General features: G+C 32.2%; 1 protein-coding gene across 2 annotated transcripts; it reads right to left on the reverse strand.

The window, feature by feature from the left end:
* Positions 1-4,727: 4,727 nt before the first annotated feature.
* On the reverse strand, positions 4,728-9,347 carry LOC142172896 (uncharacterized). 2 transcript variants are annotated; one of them, XM_075236799.1, is made up of 4 exons: positions 9,232-9,347; positions 8,968-9,027; positions 7,273-7,824; positions 4,728-5,964 (listed from the first exon to the last, which is right to left on the reverse strand). In XM_075236799.1, the coding sequence occupies exons 1-4, from the start codon at positions 9,265-9,267 to the stop codon at positions 4,927-4,929; spliced, it is 1,686 nt and encodes a 561-aa protein (XP_075092900.1). In that variant the 5' UTR covers positions 9,268-9,347; the 3' UTR covers positions 4,728-4,926. The 2 variants fall into 2 exon arrangements, with proteins under 2 accessions (XP_075092900.1, XP_075092899.1); XM_075236798.1 differs by having other exon boundaries at positions 8,968-9,030; positions 9,232-9,332.
* Positions 9,348-10,265: the final 918 nt, after the last annotated feature.

Here is a 10,265-nt window from a genome sequence, read left to right on the forward strand (position 1 = left end):
ACAACTTTTATACAATATGTCTTTTGTATATTTTGTATCTTATTTGTATATATTTTGTGTGTGGTGTGTGCTTCTTCCTCTATAAAATTTCAATCATAACTTACTCTCTTAATACAATTTTGATATATATCAACAATTTTATGTAAAAATATAGTATTGATAACTTAAATACAAATTTTATACAACGATTTTTACATTATACAAATATTCTTCTTCTTCTTCTTCTTCTTCTTCTTCTTCTTCTTCTTCTTCTTCTTCTTCTTCTTCTTCTTCTTCTTCTTCTTCTTCGAGTTTCAATCTAAAATTCAGCCAAAATCAAGTCTAATATTCACCAGAACGCCCTAAAAAATTGAGATACAAACTCCAAACCATATTTCCAATTATTTGCAACAACACCTAATCCAAATAAATAATGATTTTTGAAAACACAAATTCGAATTCAGAGCTTTATGATAGATTAGTGTTCAAATCTTGAATTCATACGACCTGGAGGTTACTTCAGTAGTTTGATTGGCAGAAGACAACTTTTAGGCTTAGCTATTGAGAGGGAAAGACGGTGAGAGAGAAAGATGAAGAAAGAAAGAAAATTAATGAGCGAGATGCGGGAGTGAGGAAAGAGGAAAGGAGAGAAAAAAGGAAAAGGGTGTAACTAAATCCTAATTCAAGGCACTAATAATGGATTCTATATAATTTGTAAGTAACCCATGTTTAGGATGGGTAATATACAAAACTAGGATAATTTTGGTAAATAAGTTTCAAATATTGTATAGGAAGGTAAAATCCCTTTTATTAATTGTTTAACCGATAGCCCAATAAACTTATCAAAATTATAATTTTACTCTTTAGGTATATAAAGCCACTTTAGGGCTTCATTCTCTGTTAGTATTATGTTTGGACTTTTTAATTTTTAAAGTGTAATTGCCGCTATTTTATGTTGTTTCTATCGTATTTGGACAAGTAGACTTCAACAAATCTCTTAATTCCTGATATGAAAGTAACTTTTGTAATTATGGTCCTATAATATTCCCAATATTCAGTATATTTTGTTAATGGATCCTCCCCAATAGCATGGAGTACGCGTGCCACCTTTCCAGAATATGTTATTGCTCTTGCTACAATTGCTGAATAAATGCATTTTACGGTATCAATATATTTAATATTTTGCTCTTAAACAATACAACATTGTTGTGTTAGATGAAAAAATTAATAATGAGTTCTTCAGTCATTGTCTTGGTAGGATGCAAGTTAATATGATGAGGTCATCCTCTTTAATTTCATAATGTCATTGATGTTCATTCGTGTGTGAATATATGAAGTACATTTAAGAAAATTTTATTGTATGCAATTGAAAAAACTTTTGATGAGGGTAGACATGTGTCCATGAAACTTTTGTTCACTCTTTAGAACATAATTGAAAGAGATCAAGGTATAAGATCAATTAGCGTAATACACTATGCTTTTCGCTCTAAATTAAATTATCTTATCGGGGTAAAATCGAACCGATAACGATCGATAACCGATTAACCGATACTTGATAACCGATTAACCGATACTCGATAACCGATATTTTATCAATTCGCTAATCGGTTTAACATATTTATAAACCGATAATCGATATGTCGAAGCAATAATACTCACCACCGAATCGAACTGACCAATACTCACCCCTAATTAGCACTCCCGACAGTGCACAAATAGCCGTTTTTACCCCTATTTAAAAAACAGCCCAAGTTTATAAAAGTTTTAAAGTTTACCCATCTCATAATTAACTTCAGTCTGTCAAGTTTCCAATCGCGGGAATGAAGTTAGGATCTGTCAAAAATAGAATGCAGTTCAATTTTGGCTATGGCAGTATGAAGTTTTTCTTTTCCCCCGTATTGGCCACCGTGGTGCTCTTTTCTTACTGTGTTGCATATTCTTTGTCCATTTCTTTGGGTTTAACTTTAAAGTCAATTAACTTGTATGCTTGGAAGTATAAAAGATATTTGTATAATAAGCCATTTATAAAATAATTATAGCTAACTTTTAATAAATATTTAATGGTAGCCTAGTAAATGAGAATTAATATGCTATTACAAATTAAATTGTACTGATAGTAAAATAGGGGTGTACAAACCGAACCGAAAAACCGCACCAAACCGATTAAAAAATCCGACTAGTTTTGGTATTGAGTAAAAAAACTCGAACCAAACCGACATATAAATATATAATTTTTATATGTAGTTTAATTAAAATTTTATATAAAATATTCTTTAAAAAATATCTAGAAATATTTGGGATTATCTTGCGGGATATAATATTTAATTGTATGTGAAGTGCTTCATATATATTAACCTTAAATAATGGGTTGTATGATCACTTTCTCATCAAGTGTTACTGAAATGCGTCAATCTCTTTGTTCTTCCATATTCGTATCATATGTTAAGATCTATTAAATTGTTATATCTTTTTCGAATGTGAAGTGATTATTATTATTATTTAGGTATCATATTGATTTTTATGTTTAATTACTAAATTCGGTTAACCTTGAAAGTGTACATCAACGAAATATTATTGTCAGACGACTAAAAAAATTAACTATTAGCATGTGTTACTAAAAAAATTCTCTCATAAGAATATTTTAACAGATAATATGTTTGTCAATTTTTTATATTTTTACTAAACATATATTTACTTATCAAAAATTTAACAAAGTAAGATTGAAATAATATTAAAGTAACAAAAAACCCGACAAAATCGAACCAACCCGGTACATATACACCCCTAGTACTATAAAATATTATATTTTCAATTAGGAGTGGCAAACGGGCGGGTCAGGTCGGATATGGTTCGGGCTAAAAACGGGTAATGAAAAAACGGATCAATTATCCGACCCGACCCATATTTAATACGGATAAAAAAGGGTTAACCGATGGATAATATGAGTTCCCATATTATTCATGACTTCTTGTATATGATCACTTTTGGGAGAATTCTTAGTCTCTCTAACTTGAGGAACCCCCAATTTGAGGCTTTACAAATGTAAAAATGAGATCCATTGGTTACTCATTGGTTATCCATTTCCAACTTAAGCTTTCAGAGACTAAGTGTCTCAACTTACTCTGAAATCTCTCCGGACCCTAGCCAACTAACCCGATAAGTCATATAACAACTGTAGAGTACAAAAGGAGCAGAAAAAGGGGGAACATGGCTACAACTCTCGAAACGACCGGCCGGGTCGTTACAAGATGTCTATCACAAAGATACGAAGGCTTTGTTTGTGTAAGGAAAATTTCGAATATTTTGTGTTGTAAGTTAGCTGCCTTAGGTAATGATAATGCTTTAAGAGGCATAACTATATCATATCGAGGCACTTGTAATGACGGTAATACGCTACCACCCGTACTCTAGTTATTATAAATAAATAATCATCTTTTTATGCTTGAAAAAAAACTATAAGTTGTTCGATGGAGCATTCGAACATAGAAACGTAGATTATGAAATAGAGCAAGAAAAATTCGAAATTGTTGGTGTTAATGAGTATGGTATCTTGTAGGATCGTTTCTTTCAAAGACTAATTATGCAGTGTCATAATGTGCAACTGCATGTATTTTCTCCGGTCCAAAATAAGTGATTTTTTGGTCTTTTTCTTATGGTCCAAAATAAGTGATTTTTCCAGATTTCAAGAATAAATTAATTATTTTTTTTCTACATTGTCCTTGGAGTAAATAGTGTTGGAATATGTGTTATGAGCGTTTATGTGAGTAGTAAAGGTTAATATAATCAATTCCATTGCTAATTAATGTTAAAAGGTGGATTTCTTAATCTGTGTGAAAATATTCAAAAAATCACTTATTTTGGACCGGAGAGTATTATTTATGAGTTGGGACTTGGGATCCCCTCCGGTACCCATCCGTCGTGTTTCTCAATGGAACGGTAGGGTATTGCCACGTGTCAAACTAAACTTTTAAATGCTAAGATTGCTTGACATTTCAAGACCCATTTTTGTAGTACTTTAAGATCAAAGAAAAATTCTTTTCTGGAGTTCGCTTGCCGTGAACTTCGATGCCTGAAGCATAAATGCGTAACCCAATATTTTCATGAGCGAATTTACTATTAGTTCTATGGATTTAAGAATTAAAATTTTAATTAGCATGAAAATTATTATATTTTAAAGTTATAGATTCATGTCTACTATTAATATATGCATTAGCGTTATTAAAGATAAAATTATTCTTAAAATCCCTTAAAGCTAAAGAATATGGAGTACATTTTTGTAAACAACTAATTTTCTTAAAAATTATGTAATGTATTTTAATTTTTAATACACCACACCAAACAATGATAAGAAATAATCTCTACATAACTACTGCTTGCATTACTAACCCATGCATTATTAATACACCTTATTCAACACTATTTTTATACACCGTAACAAATGACCCCTAAATCTTACCTTTGATGTCTCCTTCGACCATTTAGAGAAGTTTGCCACAAAAAAAAAATACAAGTACAAACGGATGTGTTGCCGGCATCCAAAGTTTCAGGCCATGTAAGTTGCACCATTCCAGAAACAAGTTGTTGTTTGCTTTAAAATACTACTAGTAACACAAAACGACTCATGAAATGTTAAGCAAATCTTTGGAGGGGATCTCAGCCCATTATTTATGCGGTAATAATAATGTGAATATTATTATACTTGTTATAAAATAACAGTAATTTAGTAAAATATTAGTAAGACACAGAGATAGAAAGAAGGAGTATATATTTCACTTGTTTTGGTGTGTCTACATAGGGCATAAAAAGTAAAGACTACTATAGTAAAATAGTGTAAGGGATGGACATAAAGTGAAAATCCATCCACATAAACTATATATTCGTACATGGACTTCATCCGCATACTATATACAACAATACTTTCCCTTTATTGGCATAAAAAGTAATTGCTCAAAAATCACAAACAACCACAGAGGCAAGTAGAGGATCAGCAGCCCCTTTAAGAAAAGCTCCTTGATCCCTAACTTGTATGAGATAATCCACAGCCCTCTTTGTGATGACTTCACCTGGAATTAAGACTGGAATACCTGGTGGGAAAGGGCAAATAAATTCTCCACAAACTTCCCCAATGCTTTCTTCAAAATTCACAATCTTTTTCCTAGCAAAAAAGGCTTCTCTTGGTGTACAACTCATGTAAACTTCTCCAAATGGTACCCCTTCTATACCATTATCATCTATTATTTTCCTCTTCATTTTTGTCTCTTTTAAGAAGTAATTGGTTGATAAATACTTCAATCCATTAACAAGTCTTTTACTATGTTCTTTAGTAGTTCCAATGCTAAAGGCTAATGTGAAGGATTTAGTTCCAATTAGTTCTGGCTCAATTCCATGACTTGATGACAGTATGTCATATGCTTGGAACCCTGAAAGGCCAAGTTCTTGTGTACCGATTGTCATTCTCAAAGGGTCTATAGAAGAAAAATTCTTGGAAAAGCTTGAGAGATCCAAAAGTGAAATTCCAGGAATGTGGCTAATTACTTCTTTCTCTTCTTGGACTAATTCCATTACTTCATTGAAAAGGGTGTTTGGATTTTTACTTATTTCATCCCTAGTTGCATCCAAAGATGCTAAGAGAAGCCAATTTGGACTAGTGGTTTGTAATGACTGAAGACATTTGTGCACTCTATCTCTATCGATTCGATTTCCGGACAAATGTAGCATTGATGATTGAGAAAATGAGCATAATACTTTGTGTGTTGATTGTATGACAAGGTCTGCTCCTTGAGAAAGTGCAGTTTTAGGCATGTTAGGGTGAAATTTGAAGTGAGCACCATGAGCTTCATCTACAATTAGAGGAATTCCATGAGAATGACATATTTGAGAAATTTCAGACAAGTTGCTGCATACTCCATTGTAAGTTGGTGATGTAACAAAAACTGCAGCTGCCCTTTTGCCTTCCTTTTCCGATTCTTGAATAGCCATTTTTACCTGATGAAAAATATATGACAATAATATACATGAAGTGCATCTATTATGTCAATATAAAGGGCAGCCCGGTGCACTAAGCTCCCCGCAGCCTTATTCTGTATTTGTATAAGAGGTTGTTTTCACGGCTTGAACCCGTGACTTCCTGGTCATATGGAACAACTTTACCAGTTACATGACCAAGGCTGCTCCCCTTCCAAAACGTAGCCCGGTATACTAAGCTCCCGCTATGCGTAGGGTCCGGGGAAGGACCAACCCACAATGGTCTATTGTACGCAGCCTTACCCTGCATTTATGCAAGATGCTGTTTCCACGGCTTGAACCCGTGACCTTCTGGCCACATGACAACAACTTTACCAGTTACGCTTATGTCAAACATAAGTTGAAAAAAAAAAATTCACTTTAGTTTAATGTGCCTGCTGGGCATGGGGTATCTTTCCCTATTCATGTCATTGTGTTTTCACTACATGCACAATTAATTTTCTGTCTTCTAAATAGCAAGCTGTCGCATTAAATAACTACGTTAATATACCGCGCGCTATACGTACCATGTACCTAGAGCCAAAGTGGAGGTTAAACAGTATGATAATCTTTAAGCAACAGACTGCACACTTAAAGATAATGTTTGAAGATTAACAATATAAGCAGTTAAAATAAATTAGTAGTATTTAACTTATATATGTGGAGATTATTAAGATATTGTTTGCCTATCAGTGAATTTTAACGTGTGAATTTTTAATATAAGGTTAATTATTATTTGTACCAAATTATCAATATATTTGTTATAGAGATTTACCTTTAATTTCATTGTAAGTCACATATTTGTGTAGACATATTTTGTACTGTCAGTTCATAGAATATAAATTCTTTAAGAAAAGGTTAAACTTTTACAAATAAATATTGTAAAATAACTTTTACATTAGCTATTAGGTCACCTAAAAAATAACTATAACTAAACTGTCTATAATAAGTGTGATCGGTAACGTGAAACAAGCAGGTAACATGCTATTAACATGTTAAAACAAACTACTACCAATATAAAATTTCTGGATAATAAAGCCAGCAACCTACTATATTAGGTTAAAACATACATACTAAAGGACAACCCGATGCACTAAGCTCCCGCTATGTGCGGGGTCCGAGGAAGGATCGGATCACAAGGGTTTATTGTACGCAATTTTATCCTGCCTTTCTGCAAGAGGTTGTTTCCACGGTTCGAACCCGTGACCTACTAATCACATGGCAGCAATTTTACCAATTATCCCCTGCCTAGGTTAAAACATAGTACTAAAGGTATTACCAATTAACTACCTGTGAAGGAGTAACACCACCAGCAATATCCCATTCAAGGTTATGTTCAGGAACAATGTACTTTGGAATAGCACCACAGAGCACCATAGCAGAAGTGGCTGAAACATGTGAGTTTCTTGCAAGAATTAATGTATCACCTGGTGAACAAGCAGACATAATAGCTGCTAATATCCCACAAGTTGTTCCACAAACTAAGAACCATGTCTGAGTTGCACCAAAGAGCTCAGCAGCCATACTTTGTGCATCTAATAAAGGTCCAGTTGGATAACCAAATCTATCAAGCTCTGGAAGTTCAGTTGCATCATGAAGAAATGGCGCGATACCGATAATATCGACTAGTGAAGATGGTGCGGCTACACCTCTTTTGTGACCTGGAAAATGGAAAGGAGCTGCATTTTTCTCTACTGAAATTTTTATGGCATTTACTAAAGGTGGGCCGAGCATTGATTTTTGATTATTTTGTTGTTGAGAATGATCAATCAGACTTTCAGTTTGATCAAACAAGGCCGTTCTGCTCTGCTCTCTCTGTCCCATGATCAAACTATCATGTTCCTGTGAAATGTTTTAATTATGTTATAGAATACTCATAGCTAGTAGTACTTTTTTAAGTAAAGAGACAATAAGAAGGTAATCCTCTTCAACATTGTGTGGCTATAAATTAAATTATGTCATTAAGAATAAAACGAGAACTTTAAAGTTAAATTATACTTTCATATATAGAAAGCAGTGATGGATCAGAATTTTTACTAAGGGTCGGAGAGTCGAAATATAAAAAAAAGTCAACATATATTATATGCACATAAGTATTCTAACTACATATATAATGTAATTTTTTGCCGAAAAGGTTTAAAGCGACACCCCTAAAAGAAAAGAAGGTGTTAGAAAGATGTCATTACTTTTGGAATAGACTAAAACGAATAGAGTACTCAAATAAAATGACATAGAAGGAGTAATTTTTCCTTACAAGAAGTCTAAGCTAATATATATTTCTTCATAAGAAAGTTGAAGCTTAGCTTGTATGAGAATGTTTTATGCATATACACGGAAAGGAAAACATTAATTAAATATATGGTCTTTCTCATAGTTTAAACAATCGAAATAAGAAAGAGCCTTTTATTTCTTTCTTTTTGATATTAATTTCCATCCTTTCAAGTAAGACGGCATGTGACATGGAATTAATGAGTTGCTATCAGAAGTTGATTTGATAGGTAATCTAAATATCCATATCTTTCCCCAATCCCTAAAAGAAAAAAAGAAAAAAATAAAAGAAAGAGAAAGTAAAATTTTTATCCCTACATGTGATTAATAATCATCATCAATGCGTATACGGGGATCACCTAATTCTATCCGTATTTAAAAAAAATCAAACTTGGCTGCCATGATCCAAATTCCTACTATAACTGAGCCAGGTCCCTACCACTTTTTCCAATTTAAATAAAATAACGCAGCATGGAATGGAAATATTCTTTTAAAAAGAAAAGAGAAGAACAAGCCTAAGAAACTAAGAACATTTCAATTTTGTAGAAAATTATATTGACATTCTTTGTTCTCATATAGTTCTCTTGAAATAAATTTAAATTTTAGAGAGCGTTGAATAATAAAACATAATTTCTTCTGTAACCAAACAAAAATACGGAATAAGCCTAAGAAGCGTAAAAAAATTGGAGAATTAAAAGAGAGAAAATGGTAATCGACCAGTTGCTCAGGAGTGGCTCTTCTTGCTATGGATGGACTGACAAAAGTTGATCCAAAACCCTGCTAAAACAAAATACGAATAAGCATAAAGAACGTACATATAGTCTGCATGCATGTAATTATAAAACATGAATCTATGAAATAGTCAACATATTTTCCACATTTTTCTTATTTTTTTACTTTTAACAAAACCATATGCAAGAATATATGAGCTCCTCATAGCTGGAAATAATGATCTCTATTTGGAAAGAATAAAATACTTACATTTTTTGTCAAGGGAGAGACTACTTGTAGAAACATTCTGATATACTGTTCAGGATTCTTTCGTTTTTTTAATAGAAAAATACCAAAATGAAAAGATGAATGATTTGGGATGCAGAAACCTGTGTATTTATTACCTGCAGGAAGTGTTGATATTTCCTATTCAAATAATTAGAAGGAACACATGTATCATGTTAAATTAAATCATGTTCCACCACATGCAATGTGGGCATATAAACCACAAGTCTTACGTCTTTGTTATTAAATTGATTTTTTCAAGCAGAAAAGTTTTTGCTAGCCGCCCTCTCAGAATACTTGTCATTTCTGGCTTTTTAAGAGTTAATTTAATTATTTTTTTGAAGTTAAATTGGATTAAATTAATTTAATATTTTACTATTTAAATATTCAAAAACTATACAAAAAGTACTTTAATTTGCAACTCTTTTGATCATATCAATATGGTTTAAATATATATATATATATATATATATATATATATATATATATATATATATGTTAATTAGTTAGAATTTATGTTAGTTAAATATTAAGAAGCAGAGTGATAAGTATTTTGGTACGAAGTGAATAGTGCTCTATTCCCCGGTTCAAAAAGAGTGTCCACTTATCTTTTTTTTTTCTTGGTTAAAAAAAAGTGCTCACTTACCAAATCAAGAATGAATTAAGCTTATTTTTTCAGATTTGCCCTTATTAAGTGTTAAGTGACCAAATATCAATACATATTTAATTAGGAATAGTTTAGTCAAATTACCTATTTTTACCTAAGAGTTAGTATTTCTTAAAGGGGCATGGAAATGACTAACAGCTTGTTTGGATGTTTGTTACGCATTGTATCGTATCGTATTGTTACTTTAAATACAATGTTTGTTTTGATTGTTACTTAAATTTTATTGTATCGTATCGTTAAATCTGTCGTTACATAACGACGAAATGTGTCACTTTATGTAACGACCGATTTGGTGTGGTCGCGTCGTTACCTTGTCTTTTTCTCTCAATCTCACCCTTTATTATTATTAAAT

This window comes from Nicotiana tabacum, chromosome 18 (assembly GCF_000715075.1).
Source record: "Nicotiana tabacum cultivar K326 chromosome 18, ASM71507v2, whole genome shotgun sequence".
Classification (NCBI taxonomy): Eukaryota; Viridiplantae; Streptophyta; class Magnoliopsida; order Solanales; family Solanaceae; genus Nicotiana; species Nicotiana tabacum.

What these genes read in the sequence shown, in the direction of transcription:
- LOC142172896 (XM_075236798.1), bottom strand. Translation starts at nt 9,267, where the DNA reads ATGTTTCTACAAGTAGTCTCTCCCTTGACAAAAAAT. An exon ending in GAGCCACTCCTGAGCAACTG is followed by an intron (nt 7,825 to 8,967) that starts GTCGATTACCAT and finishes AACATTTCACAG; the next exon opens with GAACATGATAGTTTGATCAT. An exon ending in GTGGTGTTACTCCTTCACAG is followed by an intron (nt 5,965 to 7,272) that starts GTAGTTAATTGG and finishes ATTTTTCATCAG; the next exon opens with GTAAAAATGGCTATTCAAGA.